General features: G+C 50.4%; 2 protein-coding genes and 1 long non-coding RNA gene across 3 annotated transcripts in view; 1 reads left to right on the top strand and 2 right to left on the bottom strand.

Moving 5' to 3' along the window:
• The window catches only part of LOC108941577 (serine/threonine-protein kinase WNK4-like), a 33160-nt gene extending 10476 nt beyond the window's left edge, over positions 1-22684 (bottom strand). Inside the window, exons 1-7 of the mRNA XM_029254275.1 lie at positions 21457-22684; positions 4965-5137; positions 3989-4209; positions 2860-3017; positions 1394-1482; positions 680-899; positions 218-590 (exon numbers count right to left, since the gene is read on the bottom strand). Coding sequence (XP_029110108.1) covers positions 218-590; positions 680-899; positions 1394-1482; positions 2860-3017; positions 3989-4209; positions 4965-5137; positions 21457-22050 — 1828 coding nt within the window. The 5' untranslated portion in view covers positions 22051-22684. The remainder of the gene's footprint in view (positions 1-217; positions 591-679; positions 900-1393; positions 1483-2859; positions 3018-3988; positions 4210-4964; positions 5138-21456) is intronic.
• The window catches only part of LOC108941576 (protein TANC2-like), a 151684-nt gene that overhangs the window by 8405 nt on the left and 117020 nt on the right, over positions 1-26259 (top strand). The gene's annotated exons all lie outside the window — the stretch shown is intronic.
• LOC108941740 (uncharacterized) lies at positions 23345-24418 on the bottom strand. Its single transcript, XR_001966652.1, has 3 exons — positions 24249-24418; positions 23548-23683; positions 23345-23377 (listed from the first exon to the last, which is right to left on the bottom strand). It is a non-coding gene; the product is annotated as an uncharacterized LOC108941740 (long non-coding RNA).

Raw genomic sequence — 26259 nt, 5'->3', positions numbered from 1 at the left:
CAGTTTGACACCTTGGCTCGTTTCTATAGCTGCGGTTTTGACCGGCCCATGTCAAGGTAAATAGCTGGAGCCCCACCTGAGCCTTGATCTTTCACGTTCTTGGTCACTATGCTGTCCTCTGCCCTTACGCGGCCCGGACGTTGGCATTAGCTCTAGCACAACCGGTTCGTTCTGCGCTACAACGCCGCACGGCTGGTTCTCCTGACGGGACACTCACAAGTGGCCGGGGAGCAGCTGGCCTGTCGGATCTGGTAGTGCTGGTAGGGCTTGAGATCCTCCGACTCCCACGGGAGGCTGGTGCAGAGTCCGGAGTCCGCAGAGCCGTTGGCCAAAGGAGGGGTAGGGCCAGAGATGGTCAGTGCAGGCGGGGCCTGGGCTGGTGGGGAGGCCTCTGAGGTTGGACCGTTGGCCTTCGTGGCCTGCAGTTCAGACTCTGGCTCCTCCTCAGCGACCTCCTCCTGCTTCTTCTTCCGCTGCTCCTCCGCCTGCTTCCGCAGCTTCTCCCGCTGCCTCCTGATGGTCGTGACTCGGTCCCGGATGGCTTTGGCAACTAACTTGTAATCAGCTTCGCACATGAAGCCCAAGACCACCTGCAAGATAGTGGACGGTGAGGGCACACGTGGGATAAATGGAACATGTTCCTACTGCTACGTTCTAGTGGTTGGCGAGTGAGCCCCACCATCTCTTGCGCCACCTCCTCGGGCACGTCCTTGTAGAGCTCGAACAGGAACTCGATGGCGTTGTTGTCCTTGTACTTCCCGTGCAGCTTCTTGGTGTCGTCCATGCGCAACCACAGCTTGAGTTCCGACTTGACCCCGTCGTCCTCCTCGGCCAGCTCCACTCGCACGCCGTTGTTCTCGTGAAAGAAGGTGTGTTCCAGCAGGTCCTGGATTGTGTACCTGGCTCAGGGGGATGAGTGCGGCACAAGAGCGAAGAGCAAATGCCTCATTAATGAGGGGTATGGGTGCACAGGGTATCGGGCCCCTACCGCCTCGCTGACACACGAAGATTTATGCAGCGGCTATAGGTGGGAGCAGCACTACTTGGTTGGCTCTGGAGTTACGCAAGCGCTCGAGATCCAACTGCATCTCATCTGCGTTTTCCTACATTTGGACCTCTTTCACACGTTCGCATTCAGACATTGTACATGCTCTCAAAAACACCAGTTGTCAACAGAAGGTTGTTCTTGCAGTTGCTTCTTAATCCTCCCACATTTCGCGCCTTTACACCCAGAGCGTCCATGCTTACGATGCAAAGACCTCGTGCGAGTACACCAATAACCGTAGCGGAAAACACACGTAATAACAAACAGTACCAAGTGCAGTGCTATGGAAATGGACTGATGTCCAGCAGATTGAACGTCGGCGGGTTCGCGTCGCGTTGCTCCGATTACCTTTCGTCTTTATTCATGCGTATGCATCCCTCGATGATCTCTTTTAGCTCGGGGACTTTCACTTTGAAAAAGCTGTCTGGCTTCATACCCTGCGCAGAGCATCACAGAATCACAAAGGGCGGCGTGAACGTCGGAGGTGTCGCTCAAGATGACGGCAGTAACCCGGTGGGGGGTCCCGCACCTACATCCGCCATTTGAAGGGAGTAGACCTTTTGAAACTAGTCATTACTCTATAGAAACGTCTTTCAAAACGCATGCATGTTTTATAGGTTTAACTTCAGCTCTAAACACCAGCTGTCATCGGAGCTCGAAGGCTCCGTAGCTCTGCCGAACTCGTCCGCCTCTTCATCGTTTACCCGCGGGACGCCGGACTTGCATTCAACAGTTGAGACCACGAGACCGAACGCCTACTCGGCAGCGCGGGGAGCCGTACGCGGCCGTAACGTTCCGCTCCCGGGGTCGAATCTGTATTTACGGGTCAAACTGGCCTTGAACTGAAAAGCAAGCGGTAAGAGAGCGCGTTTGCAGCGAGAAAGTCCTCGGCCAAGGAATTTGCACTTGGGAATTAAGCGCTAAGCTGTTTATTATATTCTCCAAATTAAAACCGGACTCCCACGTTTTCATATTACCGCACGTCACAAAGTTCATTCTTTGAGACGCGACACGGAGCGCTCTTATCGCACCGTGTGAAGTAAGGTGGGTCGCAGCAAATGGGCCGCACCGTTTCTTATGTTCGGCGATAGGAGCGCGGTTTCCATCGCGTCGGAGAAAACGGGGAACTCGAAGACCCCGTCAGCCTAAAGAAACCTTGGCAGAGGGGAAACGGCCTTCGCTTTGCACTTTGGACGCTGGTGTTGCACGGATTAATACGTTTCCACAATGCGATCCTTGTAGCGGAACTTAATAACGTGCGATATGTTCTGTTCTCCACACCAAATCGAGCCGGAAGCCTTCGGTAGCACAATGCCACGAATCGCTATTCGGAGGCTGTCCTTTCTGCAGTGGGCGGGGCTACCTGCGAATGATATATCGACGCAAAAAAAATCCGTTCTTTCGTTTTAAAACGCGCCCGCAGAAACCTGCCGGAACGCGGAATTTGCGACGCTGGAAAGTACAGCTCTTACATGGGCACATTCGGGAAGGTTACGTTCCCGGCGGGTCGCGTCAGTACCCCGGACGTACGTCAACGTGCTGCACGTGGAGCGGTTCCGCAGCTGAAGGCCGACTCGGTAACACCCCAGAAACGGCGCAGTTCTGCGGGGAGACGGTACGGCGTCGGGCGCCCGGCCGAGTTCGGCCGCGGCGCTCTGCTTTTTCGCGTTCGTACCGGTAACGCGAACAAGGGAAACGTTTCCGCATCTCAGATCTGGGACTTGTTCCAGATGATCGTGCGCCCCCCGCCCAATGTGAACCTTTCCCCGACCCCGTGTGTGAGGGGTGCGTTCGAACGCGATGCCGCCGCTCACGCTCGTGACTTTGCGGTAGATCTGGGCGGCGTTCTGACACTCGGAGTACGGGTACTCGGACGTGGCCATCTCCAGGATGCACATGCCGAAGGCGTAGACGTCCACGGCCTCGTCGTACTTCTCCTCGTACATCTCCGGGGCCATGAACTCGGGAGTGCCTGCAACGCGGGGGCAGAGGGCAGTTCAGCGCGGGGCACCTCGGCAGCGGAGATGAAACCGTGCGCCGCCGCCGCCTCCCGGGGCTCGGCCGCTACTTTCAGGTGTTCGAACGCATACGGATGAAGTGGGTCATTCTGAATTTGCGGAACAAGCGACAGCCGCGTTCCCAGTGACAACAATGAAGGTCACTCCTGCCGTCACAAATCGGAGTAAAGTACTGTACGTGTGGTCCTCGACTTGGGACAGAGTTCTGTTCTGATGACCTTGTCCTCATTCATAAACCCCCTTGTACTCTGTTTATATTATTACTACTACATATTATTTTAACCTGAATAATATGTGACATTAGTGGAAAAAATGCAATAAAGGCTTATTATACAATGTAGTATTTATGCATTTTACTAACATACCCTTATGGTTTTTTTTCCCACCAATTTCACATGTTATTCATGTTAAAATGCTAATATACAATAATAATAAAAACATAACTACAGTACAGTATTATTCAAATACATTATGATGTGTGCTTCACAATTATTATTTTTTAGTTTGACTTCCAAATCGGTTCTTCTTTTTTGTGCCACCAAAACACTCATGTTTTCACTTCGTAGCCATTTTACATAAAACGCAACTTGAATGGAATCACAGAGTTTTCTGTGAGTAAAACAACTGCAGGAAGTAAATCGCGACCTCGAACGGACAAACTCGCTTAGCCAACGTGAGAGAGTACATGACGGGACAACGGTCGGTAGCCCAGGTCATCAGAAGTCACATACAGTATGTGATAAATCGGTGGCTCCCTGCGTTCAACGATGCGTCGCTACGGAGCAGAGAAAGTTGCGAAGGTCCAGCAGCACGGAACCTTTTTCATCGAATCATGTTTTCGTTAACTGGGAAATGGTTAGGAATGTGCTGCTTTCCTGGTGCTGCGTGGGCCAGCCCGAAGCCCAAGGGGTGGAGCCGCACTCACCGATGACGCTCTTGGCGAAGGAGGCGCTCTTGAGCGTGGCCAGCCCTAGGTCCCCGATCTTGACGGAGCCCGTGGGGCCGGTGATGAAGATGTTGTCGCATTTGAGGTCGCGGTGGATGATGGGAGGGGTGCGGGTGTGCAGGAAGTGCAGCCCCTTCAATATCTGATGGCTCCAGCGCTGTAGGAGTTTCAGCTTCATCTCCTTGAATCGCTTCAGGTACCTGCGGAGGTGCAGGGAGGAGCACGGTCACTGTGCGCCAGTTACCGTATCGCAGCGTTACGTGTCAGCATCGGGGGTACGGTGGCACAGCGAGTAGCGCTGCTCTCTCTCAGCACCTGGGTGGTGCGAGAGGACATGGGTTCGATCCCTGCTCGGTCTGTGTGGAGTTTGCATGTTCTTCCCGTGTCTGCGTGGGTTTCCTTCCAGGTGCTCTGGTTTCCTCCCACACTCCAAAGACATGCTGTTCAGGTTCCCCCGTAGTGTGTGTGTTCCACTGAGGTGTGGATGAGTAACCCAGTGTAAGTAGTGTATCTAGCAGTGTAAGTCACCGCGGTGAATAAGGTGTGTGGGCTCATAACACTACATGGAGTTTGTTGGAAGTTGCTTTGGACAAAAGTGTCTGCTGGATAAACAAATGCAAATGATTTATGGAGCTGTGAGCCCCATTTTCTCCCTACTTCTGAAAAAATGTAGGAACACAGTGACAAACACTGCTGAGAAAATCCACGTGTTTACGGGGGGGGGGGGGAGAGAAACGTTACATCCAAGTGGCGCTGAACAGTTTCCACGGGTATTAAACAATCGCGGCACTTTCTTTCGGTCAAACCACTTAACTGGTGGGTTCATTTGTTATGTGCATCACATGGTTGCTCCAACAGTTGTGGTCAGTTGTGACATGTTGAGTGCACCAAAAATGAGTTAAATGCAGCATGACTGCTGTTGCGTAACCGTGCCGTATGGGCCAGGGGGACTAACGTTTTCAGGGTTCCTGAGGTCATGAGCTCAGTGACCAAGATGATGCACTTGTGGCCTTTGATGGTGGACTTCCAGGAGTCGTAGAAGCGCACGATGTTGGGGTGCTGCAGGCCCTTGAGCATCTCCACCTCCTCGCTGAAACGCTGCCGCTCCATCTTTGTCAGCCTCCGGGTCTGGGGGGGGGTTGAAGAGAGAAGACGGGACAGGTTACATCCGTGGAGGATCAGCGGTGGGGCGGCACGGAAGCACCCTTAGAGCGGAGAATGCGTGCAAAAGGGCCGAGCGCTGTTTACGGTACCTCATGTTCGGCAAGAAAGGGTTTTTAAAAAGATCAGGTGTTACGTACTGAAAAATAATAAACGTTCTACATGTTCTGCTTACAGATCTTCCACTGCATGGACCTACTGCACCTTCTTCTCCACTGGTTTCAGGTTCTCGCTTTCTTTTAATGATTAAACAACAACAACAACAACAAAAAAACTAACGGGATAATGACTGGACTTGGACAGTACAAAATGGATTTAAAATACCTGGAAATCGGAGTTCAACCGAGTCCTAGTGAAAAAGGGGTTACTCAGTTTCCGACACAAGGTTTATAATTAAAAAATTCGAAATACCGACAGTCTTTCCAAAACACTCACACTGATATGTTATATATTTTTAGGATATTTTACACTTTGTTTCTGGAGGAGCCATGCGGGTGGGGCTCATGGTAAACGGATAGAGGATGGAGGAGGCGCCGGAGTCGGCCGGAACTGGCTGGCGGTGGGGGGGGTCGGAGGTGGGGGTAGCTGGAGGGGCAGGGAGGCTGTGCAAGTGATCAGGCGAAGCTACCAGCAATCTATTTTCAGTGTTCGATTCTGAGAAAGTGCAGCCTCTGAAAAACAGCTGTGAGAAGCACTTTCTCTTCGGACGGGGATCTGGGATCGGACACCGCAGCCGACCGTTACGATATTTATGAGGAAACGGTCAAGAGGTCACTGCCTATTCAACCCACTACCCCTATGGGGGGGAAAAAAAAAAAAAAAAAAAAAACAGCCCAGAATTTTAATTTTCTCCATTTCCTTTCACGTGCACAAAGTTTTCGGTAGTTTTTCCAAAGTGCAAATAAAATATGAATCGGGGCCCTGATACTTCCATAAATTTGATCAAGGGACTTCTTTGCAGTTATATTACATCAGATAAATCAACACATTATGTTGTGAATGAAATGAACCGTTCATTCATAAGCAGCATCAGCCAAGCATGCAAGACCTTCGGCGTTATGCTGAGGAAGCGCTTACTAATTTTACGGATATTAGTTGTGGTGACTGGGCAAAAGAGGGAGGAGAACGGTCTATTTTTACCGAAAACATCTCCGAGGAATTCCTGCTCGACGTGTCATCAGTTATTTGTATTTGACTTGTTTTACGGTGACGGACATGGAGCAAAACAGAATTGCTTGCAGAGCAGAACCGAGGCAGGGGGTGTTTTTCCCATCACGTTTGCTGTTGGTTCTGTGAAATGACTGTGAATAAAGTAAAGTAATTTATTTATTTTATTTTTTTTTATTTTTTTTTTTAAAAGAGGTTCGGTCCCTTCAGCCTTACACAAAGGCTCCTAACCGTGAAACTGAGCTTGACTGTCTCTTACAATGAAAAGCACCTTTTTTTTAATCAAGTCCAAAGATCAAATAAGTGCGGCTTTTATTTGATTATAGTATTTATATACCTAAACCTCATACACAGTCTTGCTTTGTGAGGGTGAGAAAAATAGCAAAAAGGGGGAAAAAAAAAAAAAAAAAAACGCAGGAGCATCGGAGGACCCAAACGGCATTACAGGATGGCCAATGGAAAAAATGCTTTAGGAGATAAGTAGATCTAATAATGGTACAGCTGGACCGTTGAAACCAAGACGTTGCCTTGGCCGTAGATAAGGCCGAGCCTCAAGGAGGCCACAGTGTCGAGGCCGTTGGGCCCAAGACCACGTGGAGCTCGGGTGAAAGACCCAAAGCCCTTGAACTTGTCTTTTAAAATCCACAATCACAAAAAAGCAGCTTCTACACTTTTACAGGAAAGCAGCAGCACTTTAAGGCACGCGGTTTCCACAAGCAAAGCAGTGCCCGTTTCATTCAAAAGCTTGAAATCGCTGCAAGCGTTTTCCCTTCAGAAACATCCATGAAAACATTTTCAGAAAACGTAGTTTCTCCAAGCTGCTGTTGCAACGCGGCTTCCGCCAGCATCGTGTTTTTTTTTTGCATTTTCTTTCGGTTAAAGTGCAGGAAAAGAGTCGGCCGCTTCCTTCGAACAGCAGGCCATCGAAAGAGAAACCAGCGGGGTTGATAACGAGAAACATCTGGCTGTAAATATTGATATTTATGTAAGAGCCCAGTATGGAGTGTACTGGAAATGATAGTCAGCAAGATGGTCTGTTTTTGTGCAGCAATGGAAAAATGCTTGTTTTTGCATAATTAGAGAAAAACAGAAAGACCAATTGTTGTTCCAGTCCCGAAATACGTGACTCTCTGAAAATACCATTAGCTCGTAACAGAATTTCACGGACGAGCCTGAAGATTAGCTGTGACCGCTCTTCTTGTTATGCATGTACCTCATGTTACAAACACCTGACTTGCGGTTTTTTTTTTTTAGAAACATTTGTCGAGATGATTTAATAGAATTGTCTTCGCCATTCAGTTTTTTTTCCCCATTTCTCTTTCACGGTGAAAATAGCCCGTGTTTCAACGGCAAAACAGACTTGGAGAGAAGGGGAGGCGCAGGTTCGTAAAGCTGCGCAGGAGCAATTTCACACATGGTATTTTTTATTTATCATAAAACATATACGTGAGACTTTTACGGAAAACCACCCAGCGAATGGAGAGAGGTCCACGTCTGCCGTTATGCTTTTCGATGGTTAGGTGAGCAGAAGGGAAAGGTGAAATACTTTTTAATACTTTCTCTCCTTTCCCTACTCCACTGTTTCATTCTGCTGGGGCGCCTGAATCGCAGGAGAAACGCAGCATTGCCTCGCACATCTAAAGCACAACACACTGAATGGGAGATGGTGAACATAACTTCGTGTAGACAACTTTAAAATCTTCTAGAGACCCTGGCATCCACATTACACTCTGCGTCACACCCTGTTTCTCGAATGGTGGAATACCGAGACCCTACGTTTTATGACTAGTTGATGAAAACAGAAAAAGTTTAGCACCAAATCCTTAATTATAGCTTTATATGATGTTCTTCACGAAAATTAACCCGTGAGTAAATCAACAGATTAAACTCTATTGCAACTTTTTTTTTGATCGTGACTTAGTGGTTTGGACTTACAAACAGATCCGAGTTACGAACAGGCTTTCCGACCCAATCGAGCTTGTAAGCCGACGTTCTGGTGCGTTTATTTTTTATAAGAAAGACGTATGAGTGCATGAACAATCAAGGAATGGTGATTGTTGACAATGGTGACCTTGGGTTGTCAGAACCGCCTCTATTTTCTGGTCAAGGTGTAGGACGGAGAACAAACACTGAGCTGATACTGCTCCACCAATCTGCTCTCGCTCTCTCTCTCTCTCTCTCTCTCTCTCTTTCTCTCTCTCTTTCTCTCTCGCGTGGACTGGCAAAATGCAGCAGTGACACGAATTCAGATTTGGGGATCGCACGTCGACGTGCAGGTGTTCGCCAAGCTCGGCGAACTCCTGAAGATCTGGATCGACAGCCCGAGCTACGAATACCACCAGTCTTCTCTACTATTTCCATCTCCGGTCTAGCGGCGCAAACTGCCAGGAGATCAAAAATGAGCACGGCTGCATCCTCAGGCTTCGTGCGAGATCTGTTCATTTCTCCTCGAGTTACGAGTCTCACCCTTGGCGTAAGCGATGAGGAATGAAACTTTTCTCCACGTTCCAGAAAATTTAAATTCGAAACAAAATGCATGACATGCACTGATGTACCCTGCTTTGTGACCACAGATACACCTGTCTAGATATACCATATAGATGCACCTTTACAGTCACCGCAGCCAGCGCGTTGATCATTGCTGACATGAGCTCCTCCGCAAAGTACATGCACGATATTTATGCGCATCGATGCACGTGCTGCACAGAACAGTCCCGTGACGGTTTCGACCAAAAACCGAACCGTTCCATGAATGCATTTGGAGGACGGTTCTCTCCAGATTAACAGTGCAGAGCGCGCGGATGTATGTACGGTTCTTCTGTTGATGCTGCTGCTCTCGTTTCACCATATATTTCCATTCTGTGCTGTGAGGGTTCCCGATAATGTACATTCTCTATCTATGTCTATATATATATATCTATATCTACCCCAATTGTTAATTTGAGCCAGAAAAGGAGCATTCTGGAGTAAGGTCAAACAACGTGCCCTTCCCTCTAGAACGAAGCTCTTTATTCCTGGTGCTGGAGGGAAGAGGTATCGCGTGTTTCGTATTCCACCTGAGCATGCAAAAGCACACGAGCGGTTCAGGTCAAATTCTTTTACGACGACCGAGACGTTTTTTTTTTTTACCCCACCCTTCGCTCTCTAGTAAGCGAGCTGCTGCCTGTGCTGGCTCAGGTGCTGTAAATAAGCGTGACACAAGGAGCACGGTGTGTGCGCACGCATGCCCCGTCTGCGGTCACCCCGCCCGAATGCGGACGCCTGGCGACGGGCAAATACACGCCGGCCGCTCCCGACGGAGCGCCGCGTCGGGCAGGCGACTCGCCGTAAATCTGAAATGCGGACCGGGCAGGGGGAGGCGGGATTGGAGTAACACGGCGCAAAGGCGGTCGCTCCGACACCGCGCGCTCAGCTGTCGTAGCCACGGTTCACGCCTGCGAGGGTTCGCGAAGCGACGCCGTAAGCAAATACAGCACGGAAAGGCATCCGTGGCCGGAGCACCGGCGCGCGCATTCCGAGGAAAGTCCGACACGTCCTTTGACCGTCGGAGATGTGAAGTAAAGAGGAGGAGGTCAAGGCCGACTTATTAGGTAACTGCAACTCTATCTGCTCCTATGAAGAGTTCACCCTCTAAACTGCCTCCATCCTTGGTAATGGCATGAAGGAACATATGTCCCGCAAAAAAAAAAAAAAAGCAAAACTGGTGACGGTGAGGTCTGGAAACTTTATACGAGCTCTCCCTGTCAACCGGAAAAGTTCGCTTTAATATTAAACGTTTCGCACTCGCGTCACATACGTCGGCAGCGTTCTTCTCTTTTTCAACGAAAATGTTCGAAAACAAAATCATCGCGCCTCGCTCTGGATCTCGCGATGCATGACGTCCTGACGGTGCCAGGAGAGCCCTGGAACAAGACGATAACGTTGTTCGGCAGGACAAGGAGAGAAGGCTCGCATCGAAGTGGAATAAAGATGATTTTTCGGAAGGAAACGGTGGTTGTAGGAGGATGTTTCGGCAACGGAAGCACTGCAGCGATCTTCTTGGCGAACCGGGAGCACCGGGCCTTTCTGCTCAGCTCTCGGGGCCGGGAACACGTTACGTTCACGACTCCAGGGGTTCAGTATTCCTGCTACTATGTGGTATGTTCTGATTTTATGCAGATAGAATGAAATTACGTGCGAACACCTAGAAACCAAAGCGTGATTACGGAATATCTTCGGCGAGGTCGGCGCAAGGTGCGGGGAGGCAACCCCGGAGCACAAGATGCGTTCTAAAAAGCGACGCGTCACACCGGGGACGTGGACGGCGACACGGCAACCGGACCGGGACCAGAGTGACTTCTGCTGACGGAGCAGGCGCTCCCCGTGTCTCCGCTCCAACAGATGTAGCTTCCTCCATTCCGTGTCTTCGGCGAACAGAAATAGAAGCTGGAATGAAGGTCGGGCTGCTGACGATTCTCGGTTTTCCAGGGATTTAACTCCAGCAACAGGAGCAACAGGGAATCGGAGACCACCGAGCGGGAGCCTCTGGACGGTTCTGTCAGCTGGTGTTCAGCCGGAACAGCAGAGAACGTCCCGTTAGAGCTGCTCCCCTTCTCGTGGGGGGGTGGGGGAGGATAAAAAAATCCTTTCAGATTTTGAAAGGCAGAATCACTCCCACTGAGCCCCACAATCCTTCCTCTCACCACCATCCTCCTTCACCGCATCGCAGTCAAACGATTCCCATCTTGAATACGAGACCTTCCCGTCTCACGAGCGACGCCAATTCTTGCCAAGTTCCGTCGTCTTCGTCCGTTTGTTTTGCGACAAGTCGTTACGCGTGCGCTGGTTCTCCGAGGCTACGTATGATAAATATGGGCCGTCAGCTCTTATGATGATTTGCTGCATGTAGCTAAGTGACATACATCTAGTGTTGGTGAAAGGAAGAAGTGTAACTTTGCAGTAAAAACATGTAAACGGCTACACATCACGCACGTATGCATTTCTTCACGAGGTCCGTGGATGTAGTCGTGGCTTGTGTGCCTTGATGAAATCAAAGTTCACGCATTAAGCTCATTACTCACGGTTTCTAGGTAAACGCTACACAGGTGCTCCCCTACTTACGATGTTCGACTTACGATTTTTCCGAGTTGCCCCGGTACGATAGCGATACGCGTTCGAGAGAATCCGCACTTTGAATTTTCAGTTTCGATCCGCTCCCACGCTTGCGATACGCGGTGCGGTAATCTCTCCGGGTGCGGGGCGACGGCAGCGAGCCGCGGCATCCGCTCAACCACGCTCGCGGTCTCCATGGCGATCAGGCCAACGAGTGTAAACAACCACAAGTGTAAACAAGCGATACTGTGTTGAAAGTGTTTTTTTTTTGTGTTTTCGCATCCCATCATGTCTACTAAACATCCGTGTGTATCTCCACCTTAAATTTGCCCAGCTTTAGGCTATGCTAAGTGTTCTGAGCACGGTTAAGGTAAGCCAGGCCTAGGCTATGGTGTTCAGTAGGTGCGCTACTGTACTCTTTTTCCACTTATTCTTTTACGCTTTTTTTCCCACTTATGACGGGTTTATCAGAATGTAACCTATCGTTAGTCGAGGAGAATCTGTATCGTACATCTGTATTTACAAACATATTGACATTTATCCACTCAGCCCTCCGTGCTCTTGACCAGTCTCACGGATTACTAGGTTAATACATGGAGTTTTGTCCTGCTCCCGTCTTAAATCTTTCACGCTTTTTACTCTTCGGCATGGAAACGGTGTTTTTGGCACACATTCACTCGAAGGGATGTTTGCAAATACAGCACCGCCGCTGTAGAACCGTGGTATTTTGGCTTGGGGTATATTGTGGGGCTACAGAGAGACTACCTTCCTCCTGTTCCTGCTGTGAGGAGGGGATTATGGGTATTCTGGTTATTTCTTCATGTTCCTTATTAGTGGGACAAACACTCATTTTGATAAGGAAAAAAAAATGACAACATCAGAATAAACACAAACATCGGTCCTTTTGGCGCGTGAACATTTTCAATCTTTCCAACACTTGTGCTCATTGTCAACTCAAATGTCGGGCGGGACGGTGACACAGCGAGAAGCCCTGCTGTCTCACAGCGCCCGGGTGGTGCGAGAGGACGTGGGTTCGATCCCCGCTCAGTCTGTGTGGAGTTTGCACGTTCTCCCCGTGTCTGGTTTCATCTGGGTGCTCTGGTTTCCTCCCACAGTCCAAAGACATGCTGTTCAGGTTCACCCATAGTGTGTGAGTGACAGAGAGAGAGAGAGAGAGAGTGTGTGTGTGTGTGTGTTCGTTCTACTGATGTATGAATGAGTGACCCAGTGTAAGTAGTGTATTTAGCAGTGTAAGTCTTTGGGTGCTCTGGTTTCCTCCCACACTCCAAAAGACATGCTGGTCAGGTTCACCCATAGTGTGTGAGTGACAGAGTGAGTGTGTGTGTTCCACTGATTTATGGATGAATGACCCATTGTAAGTAGGATATCTAGCAGTGTAAGTCACCGCGGTGATTAAGGTGTGTGGGCTGGTAACATTACATAGAGTTCACTGGATGTTGCTTTGGAGAAAAGCATCTGCTAAATAAATGCAATGGCAGAACAAAGAGAAAAGGAGAACAATTCCTGCATATTCAAAAAATACAATAAATGTCAGTATTCATTAGATCACAGACATTTATTTGAAGTACTATATTCGGTTGGAGACGGGAGACAAATACTCTTTCCAACCCGGTAAAACTGCACTTATTAAAAATGTCGAGGATGCTGAACAAACAAAAGGCTGTTCGCTCTCCTTCCAGGATGGACGATGTGATTTTAGTACGATCACCGCCTTCGTTACGCAAACCTTTCCACGCGAGGTACGGAACGGCGACGATACCTTCGACCGCGGTTTACCGCGCTGGCCTACATAAGGCAGATTCGTGTTCCCTCGAGAAAGCGTGACTAGCGGACAGCAGGGCGGCGTGATGCGAACGTTTCGAAATGAGCAACGAAAGCGATTAAGAGCACTTAAGGAGCAATTACAGCACTGTACGAAAAGCGGCGATGCGATGACTCATCAGCGGATGCTCGAGAGCAGAGCCTCATTTTTCAGCTACTGAACCTGACCACCTCCCCGAGCCCAGATGGGTTCGAGACCCAGCTGCACCATACCGGGCGGACATTCGTTTTGGGCAGCCTGTGTGGACTTGGCAAACGTTAAAGTCACCTTCCAGCCGACACGCTGCACCGTGGTTCTTTTTTTTTTTTCCTTTGAGTAAATACCGTTTCGACTTATCCAGCGTTCAAGCGGCGTAATGAGAACCGACATCGGTCATGAACGCGATAAGATGAAATACGCACGTCGAACGCACGGCTACCCGTGCTTATATTCTGCCGTCGGCCCGCGCGGCGCCGCTGGACGGTACGGTAACCCCGTGCGTCCCTTACTTTTACCACGAAACGGTCATTTGATGAGAAGCGGCGTTTCTCATGCGACGCGATAGGTGTCTAACGACCGGTTGGAAATGGAAATAGGGCAGGCGTGGAAAGAAATGAACCCAAGTTGTACCTGTTAAACCAAGCAGGTACGTAGAATCGGGCGTGTAAATCGTAATCGTTCATTCATTTTCTACATTTCCGATTTAGATTTTGCGAGTTCGTTTTAGTATTTTCTACAGCAGCAATGACCAAACCTACAGAGTTCACGTGACGAAATGTGTTAAATTATACTTTTCTACCGGTTCTGCCCACTTTGAGGCCGACCGGTCGAGCGGTGGTTCGGGGACTCGACACCCCCTCTTCCGTACGTTGCCTAAACAGTGCCGCGTCGCTTTCCGCACGTCTCGGGCTATTGGCCCGCCGACGGTCGAGGAAGACGGACCTCTGCCAGACGTCTGGCTTTTCGTGAGGCTGCCCTGATGTTTTTGCGCGTGCATTTGCGATTCTCCACGCTCACCGACTACGAGATGGGACACAATGGGGAGAAAAGCACATCTTCTGCAGCAAAAAAAGCAAAGAGCACGACTGATGATCTGTGATCCCCCCCCGGTACGACACCCAGCCCAGCAGCTTTTGGCTTCCCAAATCACACACAAACACACACGCAGACCGTCGCTCAGGACAGGACACACCCCGACTCCAGGCTGACGCCCGAAGAGGGGCTCATTCTTGTGCTCCCGCGCAGTTCGGCCGGAAAGGAAGAGAGAAACGTAATAGCGCCGCAGCGCAAGAAAGATCTGCTCAGCATCTTATTAAAAAGGAAGAGCCTTCCTGTTGACCGCAGATCGCCTTTCTGTCTCGGATTGAAAATAGAAACTCTCCCTGTGCCCGTTCCTATTCGCTAAATCCTCCAGCGGTTCATACCGGTACGTCACGGGATCTGGATCCTTCCGTCCTGCAGTAAGGTGGCCTCGCTTTCATTCGTGGCCGAAAGGCAGGGAAAAAGACGCGACCATTTCACCGCGACTAAATGCGAATAATGCTTCTGCGCCGGCAACGGGGCAGCAGGTGGCGTAGCGGTTAGAGTCGCAGCCTTGGAAAAGAAAGAGCCGGGTTTGAACCCCACCTCCTTCTGGAGTTCCACCGACGCAGGCGCTTGCCCTGAAAAATGACCTGCATAAATGGGTAAATCGCTGTAAGGAGCTCAGTGTGCAAACCTAAAATTTGTAAAGAGCTTAGGAGCAAAGCGTGAGCTAAATGAATAAACGAGAGTAACGCGAGCGTCGGCGGACGCGGCACGCGGAAACCGAGCCGTTTCGGTCACGGGGTCGTAAGAATGCAAGAGCCCGTTCGGGTGCGACGGTGCGTCAAACGCTCTTCCGGCCAAGCTCGCATCAGCGCGACGTGATCGTTTAAGAAAAGGAAAAATTTTTTTTTGAGCCTATGAAACAAATGACCCGAGACGTGACATATTATAGATGCGGTTCTACTCGGCGCCTCGCCACCTTTCACGGGGGTGCAGGGTAACAGATGGGCCGCTGTCTGTCGCGCGAAGTGGCGACCTTTCCAAGAAAAACCCCGTCGTCAGGCCTGCCGATAGCGCCTTCCGCAGGATACGGGTGGTCCCCGACTTACGACGGGGTTACGTTCCGCGAAACCCAGCGGAAGTCGAAAATACCAGAAGTCGAAAATGCATTTAATACACCTAACGTACACCTCCGCGCGACACACTGGGAGATGTGCATCAGCATCGTGTACCACTTGCCTGGGGGGGGGATCAAAATTCAGAGTACAGTTTCTACTGAGGGCGTGGTGGTGCAGCGGGTTGGACCGGGTCCTGCTCTCCGGTGGGTCTGGGGTTCGAGTCCCGCTTGGGGCGCCTTGCGACGGACTGGCGTCCCGTCCCGGGTGCGTCCCCTCCCCCTCCGGCCTCACGCCCTGTGTTGCCGGGTTTGGCTCCGGCTCCCCGCGACCCCGTATGGGACAAGCGGTTCAGACGGTGTGTGTGTGGGGGGGTTTCTGCTGAACGCATATTGCTATTGCGCCATCGTAAAGCCGAAAAATCAGAAGCGGAGGAGCACCAGCCGGATAAGCGCACAGCTCCGAGCCGCTGAGCGTGTTGGTCGTCCGACACAAACCAGGAGCGAAATGGTGCCATTGAACCTGTCCCTACCGTGTTCAGGATGTGACAGTAATACACTCGCGCAAACGCTCCCGTTCCCACCCGACCGGGCAGGTAAACTCACCGTGCAGGTGACTGCGCCGTACGTCCGGAAGCCTCCGTGTTTGCAAAATGGGGCTTTTTACCACGTGTGTTTGTGCTCATTATTACTCCAGTTGAAACTGAAGGAAGCCCATCTTCGTGACCTTCGGGAATGAGTCGCGTGCCCAATTATGGAGAGCGCGGGTGGGATCCGGCTTCTCCGGCCTGGGCCGGTTCTTGGGGAAACCTGTTTTCATCTCTTGCTTGTTTCAAGACGACACGAATGGTTAGAAGCAGCCGTTAGAGTCCATTCTAGCCTGGGTTGGTAATAACAAGACCCGTATTTGATCAGGGTCCAGTGGGGGGGGGGCGTTGGGTGCGTTATGATTATGCTGTCGCTCCCGCTCATTATTCAGCCCGATCTCCCGAGGAAAACATAAATTATGAATGGGTTTCCCATCGATGCTTCCAGGAGTCAAGATGTATTCTTGTGCACAAATGATCAGTCATGCAGGTAATTAATCCTTTTCCAGGGATCAAAAGCGATGATAGCGATGATCGTGATGACAGTAATAATAAAGTCGTGTGTTTATATGGCACCGAGAAGCTCGGGACGACGAGGGCGGATAGGCAGCCTGCAAAGATCGTTTCTCCACACCGTCGCGCGACTAGAGCCGTCTTTCTAGATTCTTCCCTTTGACGGCCTCGGGTTCGTAGCCTTTAGGGCGTGTCGGCAAAGGTCGAGCTTCCACCCGAGTGACTTTTTAGCGTTAATGGAGTTCCTAAAGTTCAGTAAATGGAAAAAAGAGTTTGATTTGAAAATTAAATTAATTTCAAGTACAGTACTTGCCCATGAAACCTGCGCTTTACAATAGAACAGCATCAAAGATTCTTCCAGAAATTACATTTTTAAGTGGCCGGCGAAGAATACTTCTTCCGCTGAAAATATCCGTATATCCGAATGTACGACTTTACAGGGAAACGAATAAAAAAGAAATTATTCTAACTAAAATAGGCTGCGGAGATTGAGTAATCCGGAAGACTGCAATATGGATTACATTTTTAATCAGATAACGAGAACATAATCCGTGTGAGAATTTGTTTCGAAAGTAACCTTGCCAGCCGTGGTCACAGGTGAAACGCGGTGATTTGGGATAAGGAGACGCGCTTGGTTACGCATCCTGTCTTTGGCGGCGCGCAACTAACTAAATCAGAGCGTCGGAGTGTGTTGAGAATAAAACCGCTTTTGCCGAGATATGAACGCGAAACAGAAGAGCAATACAAATTTCCCCAATAAATAAACTTCATCTAGAGCCAAAGTGCACAAGAAAGCGGAGAGTGTCACGGGAGCCTCGCTGAAAAGTGCGCGGTGCCAGAGGAAGTCATGCGCGATTGTGCCACCCTAAGTGGCGGTCTTGTGACACCGTGTGCAGCCTGGGAATTTTCCCCCCAAAACTCACCTAGGCTTCTTATCATTTTGCACCAGAAAGCATAATTTTACAAGGAAGTAACAGTCCGGCAGTGATACATTATTCTAATTATTACTCTTGTTGCGCTCATTTATTATTTTTGCATCTGTTATTCTACTGCATGATATTCACTAATTATCTTTTCATTTGGTCACTATATTCTGGGACTGAAACCTTCGGGCTATCCGGTGGCCATCCCAGAATCTGGCCACGCCCACGGAGCTGCTTCGAGCACCAGGTGCGGCCGGCCGGGAGACCGCGCGAGGAGAGACGAGTGACGGGTTTGAGAAATTGGCTCAGAGGTCAACGTGGTCCGGAACTGGCGGAAGCGACGGCATTTAATCGCGAGGCAGATTTCCGAGCGCTCGTTCAGCGGCTTTTCGCGTCAATTCCGGCTGGGTTTTACCCTTCCTTTTCGACCGTATCCTTTCAGTTATTTGGATTCCGGCATTTGATTTTGTGTCCAACTCAGTTGGTAATTTTGCTGGAAATGCCTCTATGGGGGTGCGGTAGTAGTAAAACCATGAAGTGTACCCACTGCTGTTCCCCAGCCTGAAACGCCCCAGTGCGTCACAGTATCTCCAGCGCTTCTAATGTGGTCTCTGAGCTCTTTGGCGATCCCGTCTCGCCGGAAGTAATACTCAGTGGTCACGTACTCCTCTCTCTGGTTACCACGCCAATCCATCCCGTCTCCCCATAGGGCTACGGCGCCTGCCCGATGTTGGGACTCGGCCATCAAGTTAAACCGAAGCGAGGAACACAACGACCGAGCGCCGCATCGCCCCGACTGCTGGCGCCTCGGTGATGCCCTTCCAGACTCGCGCCTCTCTACTTTAAGGTTCTTCGGCTTTCATCACAGAGAAATAAACGGGGCTCCGTAACCACGTCGCACCCCTTTCCTACAACTCGGACGTGCGGGACGCAGACATCCAGCGATCCCCTGGGTCAGTAAGCCACCCCCTTCGGGATAAGATCCGTATCACTTGATCCAAACGGCACCGTCGCGATCGGAGCGTCGAGAAGTAACCGTCCAGCGTGTCGCAAACCGCAGTCGCCGTGGCAACCCTCGTGGTGCGTGCCGATCGTTTATCAAGCTAATTAAAGGAGGGATTGCGAGCGAACGGGGGAGAAAGGGAAAAGGCCCTCTGTGGATTACCTCGACCCTGCTCTACGGGCGACAATATAAAATATGCAACGGAAAGAATTCCGGCCGGTGGTGCCGAGTAATCTGCCGCTTTCTCAAAAGGCGGGCACTTAAGGATGTGTAAGCAAAGGGCATTTGCAGGTAAAAGGAAATTGCGCCAAGAGGCGTAAGGTGTCAAAAAGCAATCGATAAGAACCCTTCGAGTGAAGGTGAGCTGTAATCGCACCAAACGGCACCAGGGTAAGGCACGGTGACAGCCCAGGTAACGTGACGCTGTACCGCTGCGGCCCTCAAGGTTTGCGGCGTCGATCGTAACGCTGGCCTGACATGCAGTGCGTCCACGCTTCCTTCCTTCCTTCCTTCCTTCCTTCGGCGCTGTATCATGTGGCCGGTATTAGAGCGATGATTCCTCGTCTCCTCGAACACCCTGCTGCCCTTAGAGGGGGCTCCTCTTTCAGGCCGTTGGCGCCACGCCCACGGCTATAAGTGACCGTGCTCCGGCCCTGCTGTCACCAGGGCTCTGGGAGGGGGGGTGGGAGGCGCGCAAAGCCCCTTCACCCACCCCGCCCGTTCCTGCGTACGCGGTGCAGCACCGGCGAGTCACCTCAACCTGCCCGACCCTTATCGCCTCGTAGCTCTGTCAACAAAACAAAGTGGCCGCGTGACGTTTCGCGGCGATATCGAGCGACTTTCCTGCGTTTCGCTCTACGGGTCCTGGAGGCGGCGCGGTACGGATGCCGCGGAGCGGGGCCGCGGAATCGACGAGCGGCGGCGCGTCGAAGGCTTGCGAACACGGAGGCACCATCTTCCATTCTGGCAGTTCGGGGCCCCTCCCTGTTCCTGCTCTCGTACCCTTGAGGAAGGTTCCCAACCTGAGCGTCTCCAGCAAGTGGGTTAAAACCCGAGTCCTGCTTTGGATAAACGTGTCCGCCGAGCAACAAATTAAAAGATACCTACCATGCCTTGCAGCAACTCGAGAAGATGCTCGAAGCATCTTTCCATATCCGCATCTCACGGTAAATTGCGACGTAAGTCTATCAAACTGCGCTTTTCTCGCTTCTTCATGGAGCATCCGGCAACTCCGCGGGAACGAATTCACCGCGTTCTCGCCACCATCCCCCGCCGCCAACGCAGAGCACAACAAAACTGACCGGACCCTCACAGCAAAACCTTACCACCTGCCACCGGTTTGCGGAGGTAACAAGGTGGTGACGGAGTGCAGGCTCAACAGTCCACGACAGGTCCGCGTTTACGCAGAGCTTCCGCGAGGAGTTAATGAAAACGGGGATTAGAGGGAATCGCTCCAGATGGGTGGCCTGAACGAGCACACATCCTCATTCCCGCCGCACAACTCAAGGTCAACCACCCGCGGATTACCGTGATCCCCAAATTCCCCAGAGCTCCCAGAAAGCGAGCCACTCGCTCAGCCAGCGCTCTTTAATCAAATTGTTCCGGAGCCCATTAGAGCCGCCTGTCGCGCGGTGATTCGCCACGTCCCTCGGACAGGTACGAGGCATACGAGGCAACGCACGCGTTACGTGTGTGACGCACGAGGATCCCACCGCGTCACATCGCGCTGGAAGGGAAGTCCAACGCGGGCTCCTGTCGGCCCGAACGCCGCGGGATTTTGCACCGCCGGGTATCCGAGGTTCCCGTCTGCGTTCCGTCCCGTGCTCGTAGCCCCTTGTCTCACGGCCCGACTGCCAGGACGAGGGCTGGCGTCGGGATTCGGACGATTAGCAACAGACATCATACTGCAGATATTATAGATGCCACAGGGGTGGGGAAGTGGGGTGGAGGGGTGAGGGACATGACCTCTCCAATGTTGAAGTGAGCCAGTGTATAATCCAGTAAGTGTGACAGTTAGTGATTTTGGTCCCCAGATGAGTTCATACAGCTCTCCACGGAGTATGACTGCGTATGAGTGTATAAGTCTAGAAATATTATTGGTTCTATTTCCTGGTGGCTCAGTTCTTCCCAAGCTGAAAGATCCCTGCTAGAGATCTGCTTTTCACATCTTCTCAAATAACCAATATATTTCTTTGCTCCTCGACTGCAGCGAAAGAATATATATCGCAACAGAAGTGTATTTAGTATATTCTATATATAATTATATATTGAAATAATAGAAGTAATAGATTTTTTTCCCCCACTCTCGTTACACTGAATTTGCTTCGAAGCTGTATTTCTGTGTTTGTTTGCCAACAGGACCATGTGTGAGCTCAGCGAAGTGTACACATGCCACACGTGTAGCGACTAAGCGCTGAAGCCTATCAGTTTTTCCACGTACAGTATATTGTTTAATTTGTTCCATAATGGATCAGTGCAGTAATGGGTCATTAAAAAAAAAAAAAAAACAAAGCCGGAGGGTGACCTGAAGGACTTGTGATATCAGACAAGGAATAAAGGGTTAATTAAAGGGTAACTTAGGAAGGGTTAATCGGGAGCCTCTACTTGTGCCCTGAGCCGGAATATAGAGCATCTCTAATACTTGCATTAATTTCATAACGTTTGGCAGCCGCTTCTCTCCATTGTGACCTACAGTGATGATTAAGTGGCACTTCGCTCATCCCTTCATCCAAGGTTCGTCACGGTGTCGGTGCACCACTCAACTCCCTCCTCAGAAGAGAACAGGGTAACACACACTGACACACACATACTCGCAATAGGGACAATTTAGTGACCGATTCGCCTGAAGTGCCATGCTTTTCTTCGTACTGTGGGAGGAAACCAGAGCACCCCCTGAACACGGGGAGAAGGCGCTAGCCACACACACACACACACACACACACACACGGAGAGTCGCGTCTGAACCCGCATCCGATCGCCCTCACTTCCCTACCCCTCCGCCCCCCACCACCACCACAGGCGGGGTGGGCGTGGCTCGTACCTGCAGCTCGCACCAGGCCACCTCCACGGTGGTCTCCGTGTCCAGGCCTTTGTAGACCGTCTTGAAGGAGCCCCTCCCGATCTCGATGTTGAACTTGAGGTACCTGCCGTCAGGTGAAGTGGCCACGGCCTTGGTCTCCACCTCGTCCTTCTCCTCCTGCTCCCTGCGACTCTCCGGCGGGGGTCGCGACTCGGCGGCCACTTTCCTGTCGGGGGGGTCCTCCTCGGAGTCCGAGCTGCCGGCGGCCACAGCCCACGCGGGCGCCGAGGAGCGCGGGTCCGAGCTGCGGCTCGAGGGGGCGGCGGGGGGGGTAGGGGGGCTGGAGCACGAGCTGCTCGAACCCGAGCTCGAGTCGGCGGAGGGGAGCGAGGGCGGCGAGTGCGCGCTGTGCGCGCTGCCTTTCTCCTCCGAGGGCCAGCGGAGAGGCTCCGGCTCCCCCTGCTTGTCCCCCTTCGCGTCCAGCCCCGGCTCGCGCCCGAGCTCCACGTCCACCACCACGGCCCCTTGTTTGTTCAGTCTGTTTCTCCTCCAGCTGCCCGAACATCTCCGCCTCCGCGCTGGCTGCTGGTTCGAGTCCGGCGCTCCCGGCTCCATCTGCGCTGCGGGCGTTTACACACGTCTTCCTTAAGTTCAGTCTTTTTTTTTTTTCCTTTTTTTAATTTATTAATAAAAAAATAAAAATAAAAACCTCCTCGCACCGGGTGGCACCGAGTCTTCCCGCGGACGCTGTGTAACTGCCAGTAACGCCTCGGTTGGAGCGCAAACACGTTCGTAAACGCACCTCTACATCATCTTATTCTTAATTATTTAACTAAACACCTGGCAGTAAACATGTAAAAAACATGCCAAACAGCACCTGTAGCACTATATATTTTTACTTTAAAAAAAAAAAAAAAAACAGCTTTAAGAGTACTGTCCGAAATGGTCTCAACATTCAACTTTCATATAATATTTACAGAAGCAACTGGTCTCCCGCGGTTCTCATCTGCAGATTAAACGTTATTAAATACTAAAGACGCGCGGATCCCGAAATCTGCTCCTTCTGCCGTTTCGCCGCTGCTTAAATTATTATAAAAAGAAGATTTAAAAAGAAAAAGACAAAAACGCAGTCCATGCGCAGAGCAGTCGGATGGTGTGTCGTGGACGCGCCGTCGCGATCGACCCTTTAAACACACCGAGCGCGTTCACACCGTAGCCGAGACGAGAGCCGCGCGCGCACCCGCGGAGCTCCGCCCACAACACCTCTTCCGAAGAAAAAAAAATTCCGAGAGGTGACCCGTGATGAGCCTCTGAAGACGAAACCGCTGGACACACCGAATAAAACTGGTTATCACGGCTCAGCCAACCAGGCAAATCATAATAATAAGTGTAAACAGGTGTTTACAGTTATTTACGGTGTGCAACAGTATTTATGGCCCTGAAAATTTAATTTCTAGGGGGCTGAGAAGTGAAAGCAAAGTTTTCCCTGAGGTCCAATCATTAAAGTAAAATTGTGTGTGTGTGTGTGTGTGTGTGTGCGCTCCGCTGGTATTATGCCAAGGTTGAATCCAGCACACATGACATGACTTCTTCAGCCAGTGTCTTTATTTAGGACTGCCATTTCCGAGCACTCTTCCCCGCTGCCAAAAAAGATTACAAAGCACTTGTTACTATAACAGGAGCTGTGAAATTAATCGGCGGAAACCATCGTGCATAAAGCAAGTTGTTAAAAAATTATTTTCATTTGTTACATTGTATGTAGGGGGTGCGGTGGCGCAGTGGGTCGGACCAGGTCCTGCTCTCCGGTGGGTTTGGGGTTCGAGTCCCGCTTGGGGTGCCTTGCGACAGACTGGCATCCTGTCCTGGGTGTGTCCCCTCCCCCTCCGGCCTTACGCCCTGTGTTACCGGGTTGGCTCCGCGACCCTGTATGGGACAAGTGGTTCTGAAAGTGTGTGTGTGTGTGTGTGTGTGTGTGTGTGTGTGTGTGTGTATATATATTGTATGTTCTATTATGGCAGTTCAATTGTAAATCCATTCATGAGGGACACAAAGCACATTTAATGATGCTGAATTGTGAAAAGGGCAAAACGGAGGCGTTTCTGACAAAATTACCGTGCAAAAACCTCAGATGTGCTGTGCAGCGGGACACAGAATGGCAGTAACAGAGGGGAAAGTGACGAGGAGGTCAGTTGTTCCGAGACAGACGTGGGCCGCCTTCTCGGACCGTCTCAGGAGTTCGCTAGGCCAGCTGTGAAAATGTAGACGTCACTTTATGTGTATTTATTTCCAATACAATTCAATTCAGTTCAATTCAATTTAATCTCAATTCAATTAAATTCATCTCAATTCAATTAAATTCCGTTCAATTCAATTCAATTCAATTCAGTTAATCTTGATTCAATTCAATTTCTTTTTATAGAGCACTCTTCCCACACAGTGACCCTTTCTCCAAAGCAACATGCAGTGTTAAGGTACTTATGATGATTTACCCTTTTATACAGCCTAGCTTTCTTAATTTTTTACCAGAGTTCATTTAGAGCAAGCACCTTGTTCAAGGCTCCAACAGCAGGACATTGGTATCAAACATATTGTAACCGCTATGCCACCTGCTGCCCACAAAATGAACCAATTTTTAAGACGAAATGACCACTTACTGTTTGGTTTCAGAAATTCCCACTGTGTTGAGAAGAACACACACACACACACACACACACACACACACACACACACACACACACACACACACACCACACAACACAACGCTGGACGAAGCAGGAGCATCACACAGGGTCACGCTTTTTACCACGACTTACCTCACCAACGGTGGCCCACGGCAGCACTAAGCTGCACAGGCGGTGAAAAACAGGTGATCATAATCATAAACCATGATGATGATGCCATGCGGCTTTATTTCTAGGTTTCCCATAACTCAGATAACGTATAAAGACAGTATGTGATGTCTGCCTTTTCGTGTATTCTTCATTTCGCTGATGCAAAAGTATATTTAATACCAGATATAATAAGGTATAAAAGCGTAATATTGTGATAACAACAACAATAATAATAATGGTACTAATAATAATAATAATAAAATTAAAAAATACAAAAAAAAAATAAAAAACTAATAATAATAAGAAGAAGAATAACAACAACAGGTCTAATAATGATACATTGAGACTCGGCTGGTGTCGATTCTCCAATATGCCAGCAATACTGCAATATGCCAGCACCCCGGGGGGTGGGAGGCGAGGGTGTTATCAGTCCAAACACATGGCTTCTGTCGCACGAGCTGGGCCCCACACGGACACGGCGTGCCACTAATCACCTTGGTCTCACGGGAAGCCTGAGTCATCTTTAAAAAGAAACCCCCGCAAGAAAAGCATGAGCGAGCGTTTCGTGCTGACGACATCCCGGCCGTCGGGAGGCGCCTCGTAATTCGGGCGAAATTCCCTCTTCGCCGCTTTTCTCCCATTTGGTTATCTTCGCTTGTAGTACGAGCGATCGCGTGAGATACGGTATTTACCCCGTTTCGGAAAGCGAGCGAAGTTCTTCTGGGCCAAGATATCAAACCCGAAGCAACCGGGCTTCCTGGGAATCTGTTACTCTCGTATCTCATCAAAGAATTTTTTCAAACGTAGCCTGTGAGAAAATATGCAGGAAAAACGTTGATGTTCCCTAGACCAGCACGAACCCGCAGGGCTGGTAGCGCTGCTTCGAAGTGCGTGAAGGCCTTGTGTCCCTCGCTCTTACCACAAAACGGTCATTTAATGAGAATCTGTGTTTGTCAGGTGACATAACAGGTGTGTACTGACCAAGTCCACATGTCGCTTTAGAGGACACCGTGTGTGTGGTGAAAACACGCGAGTGATGGTGTAAAAATAGAGGAATCCCAAATGTCATTGGTTAAACCAAGTAGAATCAGGTGCGTAAATGTAATAATTTGTTAGTCTCCTGTGTTTATTTTAATATTTTATGCGAGAATAATAACCATCGCTGTAGGGTTCGCATACTTTCAGGCAGCGCTGTGCGATTAATTATACCCGCGAACACGTTTTTCTTCATACGTGCACTGCGGTATCGTTCAAATCGTTCCTTATTCATAGCGCCGCGTGAAAAAAAACCTCGCTGAATAAGCAGGAAGACGAAACTGGAGGCGGTGGACGGACTCGGGCAGAATATCTCCGTCCAGGAGCGGTTCCGTTTTCACAGGCTCCGGTGGGACCCGTGCTCTTCTGCTTTACGCCTCTGGTCTCAGCCTTCGCCGCTGCCTCACGTTTCCTGGGCCGTGGGTTCGAGTCCTGCTCGCGGGGCATGGGTGTTGCGATTGCGCGCTCCCCTTGATTTCGCTCTGGTTTCCTCCCACCCTCCAAAGAGGCACGTTTCAGGTGGCTCGGTGGCTCTAAATCGCTCTTAGAGCGTGAGTTTGCGTGCGAACGGATGTGCGTACCCTGCCTCGCACCCGCTGAATCCAGGATAGGGCCTGGACCGCTGCGACCCTACATGGGCCAGCGGTTATTGAGAAGGATGGAATCAGTATCAGAAACCCGAAATGCACATGTTGGTTTCATTATGAATGAATGAACGAATGCGCTTTTGTTTACTTGTGTGTTTCGTGTTGCTTCACGGAAAAGCGCCTATTAAAAGAATGAACTGTAAATGTAAAAGGAATGAAGGAGAACTTTATTTATCCCCAAGGAAACCACGCGGTGTGCCCGGAGCTTCGGAAGACGTGTCGGATGAATAACCAGGCGTGGAAAATACCTTCATGTACAGTAGGTATAACAGGCTATGATTTTGCACTGTGAAGTTGTGGTGAAATCAGTG

Source organism: Scleropages formosus, chromosome 8, assembly GCF_900964775.1.
Source record: "Scleropages formosus chromosome 8, fSclFor1.1, whole genome shotgun sequence".
Lineage (NCBI taxonomy): Eukaryota > Metazoa > Chordata > Actinopteri > Osteoglossiformes > Osteoglossidae > Scleropages > Scleropages formosus.
This window is presented reverse-complemented; position numbering and strand designations above follow the sequence as displayed.